The following is a 16910-nucleotide window of genomic DNA, read 5'->3' on the forward strand; positions in this document are numbered from 1 at the left end:
TAAGACTCTGTCGGGTGGGGCTGCGTCACCTGTTGTCTGAGAGTTAGCTCTCTTCCTGGCATTGGATACAACCATGGAGTGTAATGGAACAGGGCCCTTAAAGTAAGCTGGGTCTGTAGGGGTAGCAATATATTTCTTTCCTATGTGAGGGTTGATGACTTGAGCCCTAACAGGATCTCTGAATACATCAGGAGCATTCTTAACTCCTTTGAGCATGGGTAAAGTAGATGTTGACCTTTGTGTGGTGTCGAAAGTGTCCAACAAGAAATCCTCCTCGACTGGGTCTGTGTGTAGGTCGACCCCGTGATACTGGGCAGCTCAGTGTACGAGCTGATTAAAGCACATGGTGTCCTCTGGTGGGGAAGGCCTAGAGGGGTAGATTTCGTTTTGCGGGAGATTAGGGACATCAGGTGTATTATAGTCATCCCAAAGGTCAGGGGAACCAGGTGGGCTGGGACCCCCTACTGGCACATCGCCCGCACACCCATGTCATCAGAGGTGTCATCGTCTACTGCTGTAGGAGAATGAGGTGGTGGGGGAGAGGGAGGAGGGGGTGGAGGAGGAGGTGGAGGAGGATCTCTAAGAGGGGATGTAGCAATGTCCCTCTTCTTAGGTGGTGGAGCAGATGTAGGCTTGTCCAGTGATCTTTTCCTGGAGCTTAGTGTCAATTGACCAGTTTTAGGGTCTTTAACAAGAGTTTTTTGTGCAGGGTCTGGTCGAAAAAGCTCTTATGATGAAGGGACGTTTTTCGGCGCAGAGTGTTTCGGTTCCGATGGCTGTTTCGGCACCGGCTCGTCCTTCGGTTTGGACCTGTGTTGTTTTGCATTCTGCATGTTTTTTCGGTCCCGATGATTTTTTCGTCTCCGAAGAGTGGGAGTCCAAACTCTTGGGGTGTGGCTTCTTGGTCAGCTCCGAGTGTTTTTTCGGTGCCGGCGAGTCGGTGCTTGTTTTCGGTATCGAGGGCTTTGAGGTGGAAGCAGCGGTCAACAGGGGAGGAGGGCGGTTTCTTTTTCAGTGCTGAAGATTGAGTTTCGGCACCCAACGCAGGCTGACTCGAGCCCGAGTCGCCTGAAGGCTTGGTAGGCTTCTTTGCCAGGCTCGAGGGTGGGGGAGGCGGTGTGTCGGTGTGCACCTGGGCCCGAAGACGAAGTTGTGACCAAAGCCTTTTTTGTATGGACGGGGTCGACGTCTTTACTTATGACCCTCTGAGCCGGAGTGATTTCTTCGACGTCAGTCATCGGCTTCGGAAGCACTGACAAGGCCTTCTTCAATCATCGACGCCCTCTTGGAAGATGTCGTCGGGATTGTTGTCGACGAGCGAGACAGGGTCCTCCGAGCTCGCCGATCCCGAATGGTCTTCTTGGAGCGGAAAGAGGCACAAGCTGGACAGTCTCTGGCCTCGTGCTCCGGTGACAAGCAAAGGTTACACACCTCATGCAGATCGGTGTGGGGAAACTTCGACCCACATCGAGGACACTTCTTTAATGGCGTCCTTTCCATGAGCCAGATGCTAAGGCCCAGGAAGGCCTGAAGGCCTTTGTCGACGACCGGAATCGAAGACTTCGACTTGGAGAGATGCGCGTCGAGTAGGGTTCGTGATCGAGACAATACAAAAGAAAGGGTGAAGGATTGCGCGTCGAAATGGAATCGGCAATGGTTCCGAATTGGAGCGCGAGAAACACATCCGAGCCAGATGGCGGAAAAAAAACAATCTGAGGATGGAGCCGATGCCCATGCGCACCGTGATCCAAAGGAGGAGTCACCTACCTCGTGACTTCCAAAGACTTTCCAGGACAAAAACAAGTGCAAACATCCGGGCCCAACACCAGATGGCGATCTATGCTAAGTGTGTGATCTGCAGCTCATATGCCTCGAACAGGTATCTCTGGTTAAGTATTTTTCTTTTTAACCAAAAAACTCAAAAGTGCAGAGCTCAGTGCTCCAGGATACTCATATAAGGAGCCGGAAAAAGAACATACTCATCACCCATGAGGCATGATGGGATTGGGGAGGTCTTGAAGGCACGTCACCAGTTTACTCTTGGTTTTTCAATGCTGTGAGAGAGTGCCCTCTTTCTTGCATGGTATGCTGTGAGAAAGTGGCTCTGTATATACTGATACCAAATAGGTACAGGGTGTACAGAGTCCACAGTCCCCAAGGGTTTGACAGAGGCTAAAGTTAAATATAACCTTACTCTCTGAAGTGGTAGCTTGGTCGAGCAGTAAGGCAGTATCAGAGGACAGTGTAAAGCATTTGTTGTACACACTCAGTCAGCAAATGGTCGCACACACTCAAGAACTGAACTCTAGGCCAATGGTTTATATAAAAAAATATATGGTTGTTTTATTTTAGAACGAACAATAGGTATCAAAATATACTTTCTCAGAATGAGAGGCTTTAGTTAAATACTTTTGTAATATGCAATTGACTTTTGTAGGTAATAGTTACAGGTTGTTGCAATAGGCAACACAATTTCAAACACAATAATACATTGAGCTCAATGTGAGTTTTAAGTTATTTGCAATAGATTACTTTCAGGATTACTTTTCTAACTCCAGGACTGGATCCTAGATTCAGTCTTGGGACAGTTCTTGGAAACAAGTGAGTAAATTTGTCTTAGTTACTGTTGTGATTTTTAGGCAATATTTTGCAATTTTAAAAATTGACGGAAGAAATTTCATAGAAAAACAGTCAATGATTCTCTATGGGAGAAAATTCAAGTTATAGGTAAAGTACGTTCTCGTTACTTTTGTAATCCAGGGCTGGGCTCCTAGGCTCAGTACTGGGACCTCTATCTAAAACAGGTAAGTAATTACGTTTTCACAGTTGGTACGATTTTTATAGAATATTTGTAGTTTGCAAAAATCAACACTTAGAAGAAATTTCACAGAAAAACAGTCAATGATTTCCTATGGAAGAAGATTGGGTTAGTGGTAAGTACGGTTGTGAGTACTTTTCAGGGTCAGTGCTGGGCACCAAGATCCAGCATTGGGATCTCTCCTAATAGCAGGTGAGTATTTCTGTTTTCGTTACTCGGTTGATTTTAGGTGAATATTTTAAGTTTTAGAAACTACACACTTAAAAGAAATTTCAGAAGAAACCAGTCAATGTTACCCTATGGAAGAAAAGTGAGTTTTTGGGTAAGTACTCGACAGGGAGAGTTAAGGTACTGGGCACAGACTCAGGGGTCTCCCAGGGTCAGATTGGTACCGTTGTTACACCCTCAGCGGCACTGGGGCGGCCGTGTGTAGAGTGAGTTAGGCCCAATGTTATTCTATGGGAGGCTTGGGGGCCTTGGTTGGTGGCTGCTGACTAGCAGGCCACACGGCTGTGTTAGCTGGGCTCCAGGTCACTTGCTCAGGGCAAATGGGGAAGTAGGTAGGAGTAGAAGTTACACTGCCAGGGCCACTCGGGCGGCTGGGTGCAGGGTGCTTTTGAGCCTTCGGGCGCTCAATGGATTTCAATGGGAAAGCTCCAGGACGAAGGCTGCAAGCTCAGGGACGAAGATTCTTCAGGTGCCACCACCACTTCGAGAGGTAAGTTGGGTAGTTGGAGGATAGGTAGGTATCCAGGAGTCGGGCACAGGGGGCCGCAGGGCGGCCTTTTGATGTTGGGAAATCTTACCCTCTGTTGATCGCGGTTGGGGGGGTGGTCCCTGGTTCTGAGGCTGCAGGAGTCGTCAGGAGCGTCGATGTGGGTCCTTGGGTGCCGGATTCGGGGGGACGTTCTCGGGGTCTTTGCCCACTCTGGCACAGGCCAGGCTTGGCGGGTGCAGAGTGTGCAGGGTTCGCGGTTCCGGGTTGATGCCAGGGGTTAGAAACTTGCTTTGAGCAGAGCCACTGCTCCTAGGAATCCCAGATGCTCAGTCACAAGGTAGCCAGGTCCTCCGGGGTTTGTGAGGTTGCTGGCCACAAGAGGTGCCGGAATTTAGCAGGAGCAGGTTCGAGGTTCGACAGGCCGGTAGGGCTGGAGCCAAAGCAGTTGGTGTCTTCCTCTTAGCAGCTGCATGGCAGGTCTTTTCTTCTTGCTCTTCTTTGCTTTTTCGGAATTTGTAATCTAAAAAGGAAGGTTCAGGGTGCCCCTAAATACTAGATTTAGGGGCGTTACAGGTAGGTAAAGGGCAGGGACCAATGGGTCCCTTACCTGGGGTGGGTACACCCCCTACCCTGCCACTCTCCAGTGGGAAGGGGGCAGGAGCTTAGTCCGGATTGGGTAGGGCTCCCCATCCTCAAGATGGCGAGAGCCCGGAGTTGTGCTTCACCTCGCCTCCCCCCACCTGAAGGGTGGGGTTGGCAGAGGCTGGCACACCCGCTTTCCTGCCGATCTTCCCGCCAGAGTGGGGGTCAGAACCGGTGGGGGCCAGTTGCTGAGTACAGCAAGTGGCCTGGAGAAGCTCACAAAGGCAGCATGCCTTTGAAGCTTCTCCCTGCCCATCCTGGGGAAGGAGACCTAGCACCTTGCCTAGGATGTGCATTGTTGCAGACCCAGGAGAGTGGATGGCTCTCTACCCAGGGGTCCACCAACATGTCTGCTGGGTGGCTGCCTAGGCAGCCCCTCAGACCAGACGTGGATTGTAGGTTAGGTTCAGGGGGCATCTCTAAGATGCCCTCTGTCGTGCATTTTACATTAAATCCCACACTGGCATCAGTGTGGGTTTAATGTGCTGAGAAGTTTGATACCAAACTTCTCAGTCTTCAGTGTTGCCATCATGGTGCTGTGGAGTTCGTGTTGACGACCTTCGAGCACCATATACTCTTAATGGCAGCACTGCACTTACAGTGCCCAGGAATGGACCTGGGTACTGTAGGGGTACAGGGCTCATGCACCTGTAGCCTCACCCCTGGCATTGTGCACCCAGCCAGAGGGGTGACTGAGGTATGCCAGGGCAGAGTTTGTGGGCATGGCACACGGGATGTGTGCGATGTCGACTGTTTTGTTCTGCACCAAGACACTCAGCCTGCAAAGGCAGTGTGTGTGTGTCAGGGTACAGGGCCTCTAAGGGTGGCACAATAAGTGCTGCAGCCCTTCGGGGTCTTCTCTGGTCACAGGGCCCTGGTACCAGGAAGAGGTGTGGCGCCAGGGCGACTGACTCCAGAATCTGGGGATCACGGTTCGATCCCCGGCGGCAGATTAGCCCAGAACCATGTGACTCTGGGCAATAGCTTGCTTAATCTTCCCGATGGCCCCCAGCGCCTAGAGACCCTTACGGGTGATTGTTCGCTCTTTACAAATGTGGATTAATATTAATACCATTAACCAGGGGCTGACATGTGGCCAGAGATGCCAATTGGGTTTAGGCTTCAATGCAGTTTTAGGGAAGGAACACAGGCCCTGGGCACCTGATTGGCAGGAGCCCAGGGCACACTCAGTCAAAGTACATCAGCAATTCTGCAAAAAGTGGGGTCATACCATGCAAGAAAGATGGCACTTTCAAAAAATGATTACAACTGTGGTTTTCCGATAACCTGATTTTCCTCCATAGGATAATATTGCCTGGTTTTTATTAGAAATTCTTCGAAGTGTCGATTTTTGCAACATACAAATATTCCTTAACAAGCACTGGCATAGCTAATAGGTCTCGCATTTGGGACCTTATAAGTGTTTAGCCACGCAACAGTTGATGTTGTTGCACCAAGGATATTGTGCTGCATAACAAACTACTTATAAGGTCTCAAAAGCAAGACCTATTGGCTATGCCAATGCTTGTTTTATGGAGGAAGAGTGCGCGATTGAGAGCGCAGCCCATGTGTTATACAAAAACTTTAAGATTTTGTGCATGATACCACCGTAAACATACCACTGCCCTATTCCATTGCCCTGGCAGCTCCGATGTATTTGGAGGGGAAAAAACGAGCAACTATAATTAAATCACTTCAAAGCTGCCCTTGATGTGCATTGCAAAGTGAAACAGCATTAGATAAATAGACACACTCAAGTGTGACTTAGAGGCAAAAGAAAACGAGAGACACAGAAAGGCTGACAAAGAGAAATTAAATCAGCCAGAAAGACCAGATGAGACAGGGAAAGACAAAAAGGAATAGTAAGAAACACAGCAGAAGCAGAGAAATGCAGGTTAATTTGGGAGAAACAGACTGTAAGATGAAAAGAGAGCAACAGTGAAAGAAACAAAAAGGAAGAGACCGAAAAAGAAAAACCTGAAGAGGCAGTGTGATAGAAGCAGGAAGAGGCAGAGGAAGGTATACAACAGAGAGAGACATGGAAAGTAACACAAATGGAGATACAAGAGAAGAAAACACACGCCACCCTGGAACTTAATGTTTCTACATTTCTTTCTATTAATTTACATGCATCACCTATTCATCAGTCTCTCACTATGCATCTTAGTCAATCCCTTTATCTGCCACTCTCGCATCATTACTCCTTCCTACATCAATCCATCTATTTTGTATACTGCAGCTGCTGGTGTCAGACTACCTTTATATTCAAGCAGTGGCAGCGCATCTAAAGGTTTGGGCATATAAAAAAAAATGAACAGTCGCAATTTAGATGCGAGAAAGGAAAATACACACAATTGCATGTCTTTTACAATTTAGATGAGCATTCTAGGATCCTAAATTAAATCGGAAACCCATACTCTTAAAGGTAGGGAGAAAAGCAGAGTATGATACAATTGCAAATATTTTTAGAAGGGCAAAGCATTGTCACTGGGCAGTAAAGATGCCTTGGTATGTCAATACACGGGGAATGCCAAGGCTCTGCTTTACACAAAGAAAGTCAGCGGTGGGGTCTGGACCCAAGGCTTCATTAACCCCCTGCAGGCTGGGGCGCTCAGTGCCAACAGACTCTGGTTGTCTTTAACGCCAAGTGGAGAGGAGGCACAGGTTAACACAGCTTGGCGCTCCCATTCAGCCTCAAAGTGAAAGCACAAAGGAGCCTGACCCGAGGATTAAGAGAAAACAGAGCAGAGAGAGTCATTTAACATGCCTCTTACTGGGCTGCAGCGCCTCCCGGTCCGCTGAACTTAGGCTAGGGATACTACTGCCTCCATTTGAGTGTAGAGGGCGATTTCGATATAGAGCCAGAACGACCTGCTTACAAGCAGCGATGGGCGGGGATGGCACAGCCAGGTGACCTCGGAGAGTTGGTGGGGCAGGTAAGCAGTGTTGTGGGAGGGCGTGCAAGATGGATGGGGAGATTAGGTGTGAAACGCCATCCGAAACATTTAGCACCACTCTGTGAAATGGGCGCTGACACACATGCCTGAGGCAGACCCCAAGGAAATAAGAGCGCGCGCGCCTCCCGCTAAAAGTGGGAGGGAGAGCACACAAAGCGTTTTACACTGCTGTTGATAATAAATATGAAAAGAATAAATCCCCTTGACCAGACAGTGTGTTCCCAATAAACAGAAATTACCCTGTGCTTATTGCATATATGAACGCCCCAGAGAATATCACAAATTATTAATTATAAAATACCATATTCAGTTCTTACACATAAATTGTAATTTATTAAAAATATTTTGTATAAAAATCACATAAAGTCACAATTAAGACTCTAGACAGTTAAAATACAATTCATACAATACAAAGGAAAATTATTCAGTTTGAATTACAAAAAAACTTTGACCAGCATAAAAGAGACAACAAAACATATTAGACAAAACACCTTGTCATTTACTGTTGCACATCGTATGGAATTATAATTGTTAAAACACAGCTAGTGATACATTAATCTCATCTGTATCTACAATTCTATGTTGGTCCTTAGATTATGCAATTTATATGTAGGGTAATTTCTGTTTATTGAGAACACACTGTCTGGTTAAGGGGATTTATTCTTTTCATATTGATAGTACCTCATTTCCCTTGACTTCAAGGGGTCCCTCTCTATTCTGTAGACGTTGATAATAAATAAACAAGCATTGGCCGCGCGGAATGCATAGATGGGGGCTGTAGCGGGAGAGAGAGGCAGAGGGAGTTGTGTGCACACGCGCTGCGCGCGAAAGCACTTAATGAGCCATGACGGCTTGTAACTGTAAAACAAGGCTTAATGAGATAAGAAAGGCAGATGGCGGCTGCGCGCGTTCACATGCACGCAAGCTTTAGGCCAGGAAAATCTTGTGGGTAGCACTTTGAAAACCCCCTTACTAAAAGTCGAGCAAGCAGCGCATGCGCTGCTCTAGGCTCGACCTAAAAATCGCCTGTTTAACAAAAATGATTTCCTTCAACTGTTTACAGGAAATGCACTAGGGCTGAATCCAGGATCCAGCCCAGAGTAAGAAAAACGTTTGTAAAGTAATTCTATTACAGTTTACTTAAAAATCCCATTGAGCTCAATGTTATAGATATACAAAGTTTTGTGTTGCCTATTGCAACCCTTGTACCTTATTGCATTCAAAGTCTATTTTGTTTATTGGAAGTATTCAACAGCATCTTATTTTGAGAAGGTATTTTATGCAAACCTGTGGTTCTAAAATAAAACAGTATATTTTTTTATACAAACAATTGGCCTAGAGTTCAGTTCTTGAGTGTGTGAGACCATTTGCTGAGTGTGTACACCAAATGCTTTACACTGTCCTCTGATACTGCCCGACCAAGCTACCACTTTAGAGAGTAAGGTTCTATCTAACTTTAACCTCTGCCAAACCTCAGGAGACTCTTGGACTCTATACACAATGTACCTTACTTTGGTGCAGTATATATAGAGCCATTTTCTTACACATGCAACCTACTGGATTACAATGCCTTCTATTCCCTTGCCTTTTTCCTTTCAAACAAAGGTTCTGTTTCTAAGGTGTGCATGTTACAGAAATGCTTAATGTATATGGTTATTATAAATGAACAATTCAATGCAATTTTGGCAATTTAGTCTAATGTTGGTAGGCTGCATGTATTAATACATATATATGTATGTTGGAGTACTTCGTACTTTTACATTTTTAAACACACACGCGTGTGCGTGTGTGTGTGTGTGTGCGCGCACCCCTCCGGGGTCTCCGCATATGGGCGGGACTATTTAGTGCTTATGATTATTGAGGAGTATCCCTAAGAACAGAACTTAAGTTTCCCTGCTTGATTAACAACTAGACAGGCTGATCAATGGAGTAATTCAAAATCATTTTGAAGAGATAAAAATGAGTGTGAAAATCTAATCTGGTTCTATTAGAAAATGTGAACTTAGTAAGAGGAAATTTATACCACCCACAGCAGTGCCAGGCAGCTAACCGAAAGAATCCATTCTTGAAATGTAAGTGTCACGTAAATGGTGATAAATGACATATCAGCACAAGACTCTTGCAATATTCCTTGACAGCAAAGGTGTACAATAGTGAATGAGCAGGCAATGATCAAATACACAGAAACTAGTGCTTATAACCTGCTCCTCCAGTTCTGCAGCTGGGCATTTGTGATGACCAGTCATGCAAGCCTGTGGAAAAAAAAGGCTGCAGACTCTGCCGGAGGAGCGGGTTGTGAAGGTGAACGACATGGCAACGATGGAGCTAGTTGTGGGAGACTGGTAGATTAGTACAAGACCTGGACACAGCTGAAAGGGGTTGGGAGTTTTAGGCATTTCTTGAGGAGCTTTAACACAGGCTGGTGCAGTCATGAGAAGACAGCTGAATGGAGGCAGAAGTGTACTGTAAATCACATTTCTCATTGTGTAAGACAAATCTCTTGAATATATCATGAGTGTGTGTGAAATTGCAGGTTCCGAAGTGGAGCGTGTATCCAGGAAGAGGTCTTCATCTTCATACTCACAAGATACATACTGGATGTCCAATTTATGGGAACCTCCTGCTTTAGGACCCCTTTGACAGAGGTCCCCATTAGAAAAGATTAGCACCAGACTTCCAGCCCCGTCATCATTAACTTCATCATTACAGCACTCTTCATCCCCTTAGCTTGAAGGCAGAACAGGGATAATTGTGATGGGCAAAATGGCATGTCAGTAGCGTAACTGATATTGAGACAGAGCTTAGTATAAAGACAATGCTGCAGATGCCAACATAGTGTTCCTTTGTCAGTGAAGGCATGGTAATGACCATAGACTATGGAGCCCATGCAGTTAATGGGTGTTTGTTTCCAAGTCTGCAAGCAAGACCAGCAATCAGAGTCCAGAGGCCCTGGATGTTTGGTCTTGTTGAGGGGCAAGCCACAAAAACAGACAGGTAGCTTGGAAGCAGGCACAGAGGGCTTCAAGGTGGGAAAAGGGGGGGGGGGGAGGTGACAAAAGTATGTAGGGAAGAGGCTATGGGGTATCCATGTCCAGCTTGAGATCATATTTTAGTTCCTTCACATTAAGATTAAGTAGCTGGAGGACACTGTTCACTAAGGCCTTGTCTGGAGATGTAACTTAAAACAAGAAGTCACTCCTGCTTGATCTTGCACATTTTAATGCCAAAAAAAACACACGTTATGAACCCAACTTCCACAAGTGTTATATCTCAATACGTGACATTCCTGAAACATTGATACCCCACCATTCCTCATAACATAGTTATTATCGGCACTCTCACATTCAGACCTCCATTCCAATTTCTGTTCCGCCATCATCAATGTCCTCCTCCTCCCTTACTTTCGGCGGTTCACATACGTAACCCCTGAATTTATTCCAGTTCCCCCATACGATGTTCCACTTTTGCGGACAGCCACGACTGACAAACAGATTTCTCGGCCACCATAGCGAAGTCCATATCTCTGCACCAGTCTCTGTTGGCACGTCTGCTGCTCCCCATTTTTGCGCAATATTGCGTTCAGCAAACATTATATCCAATGTGGCCCAGGTCTGCGCTGTACGAGTAAGATCATTTGGTTCCCAAATATTTAATAAGCATCTCCTGGGCTCAGGTATTAGTGATACCTCCTCCGCCTGCGAAATTGTTCTCATCACCTTAACCCAGTACTCTGGGACCTTCGGACATTGCCACATGGTATGATAAAATGTGCCCTCCTCCCCACATCGCCGAAGGCAATACGGGTCCAGTGCTGTACCAATTATGTATAGAGTGAGCCTCGTGTAGTAGGTTCGGTGCAGTATTTTAAGCTACACCAACCTTAGTTTCGAAGAATTTCCCACCTCCCTTGGTGAAGCCAGTGCCTCCTTCCATTCATTGTTGTCGAACTCTCCCACCTCCCGGGCCCACTTTTCCCGAAGTTTCTTGGTGGGATCAGGCAGGTTATTAACCAGTTTCCGATATGTGAGAGAGGTTGCCCGCTTGTGCATGTAATCTGTCAACAGTCGGTCCTCCAGCGGAGTTGCCTCCGGGACCTCATCGCCCGGCGACAAGGCCGCCCGAAGTGCGTGTTTCACCTGCATACATCGGAACGGCTCGGAGGGTGCCAACTCGTATTGCTGTTGAAGATGCTCGAATGTGATTATATTCCCTTTGTGCCACATGTCCCCCACTGTGGATATTCCAATTGCGTCCCACCGCATGAATCCCTTGCAATTTCGGAGGTTTCCCAACCGTTGCGTATCCCATAGCGGGGTAAGTTGTTTTATGATCCCCTGCCATCCCAGCCTGGGCTTGATCCCATATTGTAACTGTATGCTTTGTAGGCCCTATCAATGAGGGGGGACTGCTTTTTATTATAAAGGGCTGACAGCATACAGTCTGTTCCCAGTCCCGGCCTGTCCGCCTGAAAGGCCGGGTCCGACTGAGGGGCGTGTATCCACTGATTAATGACTTTCAATTGGGCCACCCAGTAATATAACTGTACGTTTGGGAGTGCTATCCCTTCGTCATACACGCCCTTAACCAACTTGTCCTGTGCAATGCGTGCAGGTTTGGTCCCCCACATTAGAGTGGCGACTTGCGCTCCAATCGTTTTAAAGTAGCTGTGTGGCACCGGAAGCTGCGTATTCTCCAGTGCGTATAGGAAGCGAGGGAGCACCATCATTTTAAAAAGGGCAGCCCTGCCCAGTAGTGTCAGTGGTAGTGTTCCCCAATGCACCGCATCCCTTTTCAAACGATCCAGAGGCGGCATGAGATTCAGTTTAAAGAAATTATCCGGGCTAGGTGTTATGTATATGCCTAAATATTTAAACGTGTCCTCTGCGATCTGTAATGGGCACCCCTCTGGGAGAAGCGGTGGTGGACCATGTAGAACGAACAAGACCAATTTATAGTGTACCCTGAAGCCCTCCCAAATACGTCACAAATATTTAGGAGTACCAGTATCGAGCGCCTGGGTGAGGTCATATATAATAACACCACATGTCCAGATTTTTTTTCAGGTAATATAAACATTCTTTGTGTGTTTCATCGATGAAGATCCACCTGGCCCAGAGTAGATGCAAGCCCTGAAGAGAAATGTTGAATATAGATACACATGAAGTATTCACCAAAAATGCTGAATTAATATTAAAGAGAGCAAAGCTCTGAGGATTCCCTCTTGCAGCTTAATTTGCAGCAGTGGGAGCCTCAAAGAAGGTGAAGCCACTTCATTGGCCAGAGTACAGAGTCTTAATTAGGTGGATAGACTATAGGTAATTTCAAAAGTCTGTACACAGTGCAATGTTAACAGACTAAGATGACAACCCAATGACTAGGAATAATAATTCAAGTAAGTAAAGCCATGAAAGATTCAGCAGTGTATTTAGTCATTCTTTTGAGAATGGTGATCATACTGAATGTGATCACCCTGCTTGTTATGTTTACACATCAGTGAGGTAGACTAGCTTTATTTTTTTTTATCTGTTAAAAGGTCAGGAGAGGGATAACAGAATGGGTCGCTATATGAAGAATAGAGCTTTTACATACTGTGTAGAATTCAATGGGCGAGTATTTTTAGATCGTGTTGCGACTTGGTTCATAACAGCTTTGCCAACTGACTTGGAATTTATTAGAAGGAGGTTATCGAATGTTTTCAGGACCGGTTCTAAGTAATAGCAACAAACACATTTAAACCTAAATATTTGAAAAACAAAAATCTCACTTAAGTGACATCTCGCCAGAAGTAGGAATTCAAGGCAAGTAATCCAGTGTGAAACTGATCAGTCAATTTGTGAAAAACATAGTGGAAAGACGCAAACATTGGGATACAGCACCTGTGATAGTCCAGGTTGAAAGCCTTGTTGCTGGGCAAGTGATGGAGGACCCAAGCGTGCATGCTGGGTGTTGAACAGGTGGCTTGTGTCCATGTAGAATGCTGGTATCTGTGCACCTGGACCTACGAAATTTCAAGAAAGGAACAAGTTCTCTTACAAATGTCTTGTGTTGGACATGTTACACTTATGAAAGACGGTCACTGAAATAACTTGACACTAAACTATGCAGGGAGAGCTGCAGACCACAAGTCCTTGTTCAAAGGTGGAAACTATAAAATACTAATACCTACAATTTGGGTACCTATAAACATTCCAGTTTCAAGGGCGCTCTACATGAATAAAAAATTAAGAAATAATGATGTAGATTTAATACAGTTAATAGTAGGTCATGTGACTACTTAACAAATATGTTACTTACCTTTGATTAGGCTTTTCCTGGCAGACTGTCTAATTGCGGATTCCTCACTTTGGAATATTCCCTGGGCGACAAATAGGATCTGGAAAATCTTAAACAGTAGCTCTGCATGTTGTTAGATGGTGTTGTTCGGCTCAGCGTCATCTTTATAGGTCCAACCCAGGCGTGTTGACATCAGTTTCTTTTGTGACTAGTTCCGCACCAAAAGCGAGCCACGTAAAAAGGATAAGTTACTTACCTGTAATTCTAGATCTCTCCCAGGAGGTATACCCATCAAAGTCATAAGCACTAAACAGCCCCGCCCACAAACAGGGACCCCGCAGCATATATCAAAATCTATTTTTTATATATATAAAATTTTATATAGGGAGTACAGTGCATCAAGCAAAGAAAAGAGTCCTGGAGCACCTACGTGCAATCAAAAAACATGATATTCAATATCCTGTAGCTCGTCACTTTTTCAATGTACATAAGCAAAATGAAAAACTGCTATCTTATGTTATTCTAGATGCAATTGTGCGACAGGAAAGAGGTGGTGACAGAGAGCGCCAACTAAGATGTTTGGAATCAAGGTACATTATCGATTTTGACACAGTGATACCTGAAGGACTCAATTCCAGTGAAGAGATGGCTGTACATTTGTAAATCTGAGTATCAAGAGGTTTCTTGTGAAATGAATATGTTCTAGTTTTGTATGAAAGTACATTAAGTAGCATTCTATTGAGGATAAAATGAGTTGTTGTAAACAACATTAAGAGTCGAGTTGTATATAAGAACAAGTGTTTCTTCCTTTCTTTTCAAGGATAGTCATTTTAATTGAACACCAATCAAATAATCATGCGTTAGATTTCATGTCATGGAAATTAAGCCCACTGGGGCGAGATTCTAATTGTAGCTTACAGGAGCTTGAGTGATTTCTTTTGGTTGGTATTAATCATGCGCCAGATTGTCAACATACTTCAGTTAATGAAACTTAAGCCCACTGGGGCGAGATTTTCTTTCTGCATTTATATTTTGATGCTCTATGTATTGGCATTTGACCTACAGCCTACCTGAGTTTGCGTGATTTTTCCTGGTTATTATTAATCCATGAATTATTCATTTGTGTACAACAACAGTACTAAGTGTTGACAACCAATGCCGTAGTTTAAAACACAATGAAATTCTGTTTTTTGCTAGCATCAATACCTACAAATGGAATTTTGCGAATTTATTGTTATAACAATTAATGGACTTATATTTGTTCAATGATGATTGTTTGTTGACAATATTTGGCTACGACAGCATCGCTATATTGTATTTACAACATGTTAAGATGGTGCTGATAAATGTACCAGCAAATGTCAGTTTATCTTTGTAGTCCTTCGGTAATGTCACTGAATTAGGAAGGATGTAAATACAGGAAGTGCATTATGTCAATTACACCGTGACAAAGCTGTAAAGCGAAACGCGTTGGTGAGGCGCTACCTTGCAACTTACACTCCTGCGTGTCCTGGATTTCTTTTGGATTAACAAAAGTTGGTGACATCATATATATATATATATATATATATATATATATATATATATATATATATATATATATCTCTCTCTCTCTCTCTCTCTCTCTCTCTACTGGCGGTCGCCAGTAGATAGTTATAGTTAGGATCGTGTTTCCATAGGAAAAATCAAAATTCTATTTTGAATAACTTTGGCGCCGGTTGACGAATCCTCGCGAAATTTTAAAAACAAATGGGGCGCTACGCTCAGTTCCTACCCTGAATGTCTCGGGGTGATTCGTCAAGCGGGGGCCGAGAAAAAAGGGGGTCTCAAAACGCGTTTCCCCCAAGCATTTTTCCATAGGACCTTTAGTCGAAGATACAGCCCGAACGGCTGAACAGAATTACTTGAAATTTGGCAGAGAGGTAGTCTTCAGGTCAGGGAAGTGCCTTTTGCAGGTCTGGTGTCAATCTGTTCAGTATTTCCTGAGAAAATAGCATTTAAAAGCATATAAATATCTATACGCGCGCGGTGCCGTGCGCGAGCGAAAGAAATTCTGATTGGTTGTTAGATGTCGGTAAACATTGAAATCGGTCGAAATCAGGAAGTGTTGGCCGCCATTTTGTCTCTCGCACTGAAAAGGAAAGGGGGAAAAAAGGTGGAAAACGTGAAAAGGGGGCAGGGAAGAGAGTTCCTGACCCCCTAGCCTTTGTCAGGGGGTCACAGAAGGACCCCCAAGGGGAAAAAAAACATTTTATTTTTTTCGTAAAAAATTGCGGGGTGCGCGCACGGTGAAAAACCTTGAAATAAAAATAAATACATAACTTAGCATTTAAAAAACCGTACAAATTCACTTAAAAAAAACCATAGGTTTCACACACGTTATATTTAGGAATTAGCATTTAAAAAACCTTGCAATATATATATATATATATATATATATATATATATATATATATATATATGTTTAAACACTTAAAAGTACTCATAATTGCATTGCATGATTTAGAATAATCATATACATTTGGCATTTCTGTAACAGGACATACCCCGTTTAAACTTCAGAATAAAGCCTTTGTTTCAGGATACAAAACAGAAGGCATTGTAGGCCAATAGGCTGCATTGAACAATACAGTGGCGTGCTTTTAAGCCCTTCAAGACGTCCCAAATCCCATCATGCCCCACAGGTGACCGTTTGGAAAGGTATTTTTATACAGCACACAATATTATTTAATGATAAGCCAATTAGAGCTGCTGCATAATTATTCATCCGGGAAGGAGGGAGGGTTGCTTATGACTTTGAGGAGTATACCCATGGAAGAGAACTAGAATTACAGGTAAGTAACGTATCTTTCTCTTCCAGGGGATTCTCCTCAATAGTCATAAGCACTGAATAGATTAGAAGCCCATCCCTTACGTCTGCGGATGAATACCAAAGCAACTAATAATAGCTACTGCTTTGTTACCCAAAAAGAATTCTTAACGAGACCTGCCCCATTTGTGAATCTGCCTATGTATCTGAATCCAAACAATGGCGAGCGAAGGTGTGCACTAATCGCCACGTAGTACACTTACAGATCTCAGCAATGGGTACATTCCCAAGAAGGGAAGCAGTGGCGGCCTTACCCCTTGTGGAATGAGCATTCGACCTACCAGGGAGGTGCCTGTTGGCTAACTGGTAAGCAAGGGAGATACAATAGACTATCCACCTTGAGATAGTTTGGTTGGTAGAAGGTACACCGGTGTGCATGGAACCACAGTTTATGAACAGAAGGTCGGACTGCCTTCATTCTTTGGTTTTGTCAAGGTAAAACTTGGAACCCTTCTACGATCTAGTGAATGTAATGCCCTTTCTGGAGGTGTGGAAGGGTTAGGAAAAAACATAATGGTCTGTTTGATATGGAAATCAAAAATAACCTTTGGTTCTTAGGCGTGGACGGTATGATGGGGGAACTATATAATAAGAATAGAACGAAGACTAACAGGGCCGACAGCGCACACAATC

The 16910-nt window shown here is 44.5% G+C and overlaps 1 protein-coding gene across 3 annotated transcripts in view; it reads right to left on the reverse strand.

Moving 5' to 3' along the window:
• Positions 1-16910, reverse strand: part of PRRC2C (proline rich coiled-coil 2C) — a 1321979-nt gene that overhangs the window by 252909 nt on the left and 1052160 nt on the right. For all 3 annotated transcript variants that reach the window (XM_085601696.1, XM_085601697.1, XM_085601695.1), the window contains exon 26: positions 13012-13133. In XM_085601696.1, coding sequence (XP_085457822.1) covers positions 13012-13133 — 122 coding nt within the window. The remainder of the gene's footprint in view (positions 1-13011; positions 13134-16910) is intronic.

Source organism: Triturus cristatus, chromosome 4_2, assembly GCF_964204655.1.
Source record: "Triturus cristatus chromosome 4_2, aTriCri1.1, whole genome shotgun sequence".
In the NCBI taxonomy this organism is placed as follows: domain Eukaryota; kingdom Metazoa; phylum Chordata; class Amphibia; order Caudata; family Salamandridae; genus Triturus; species Triturus cristatus.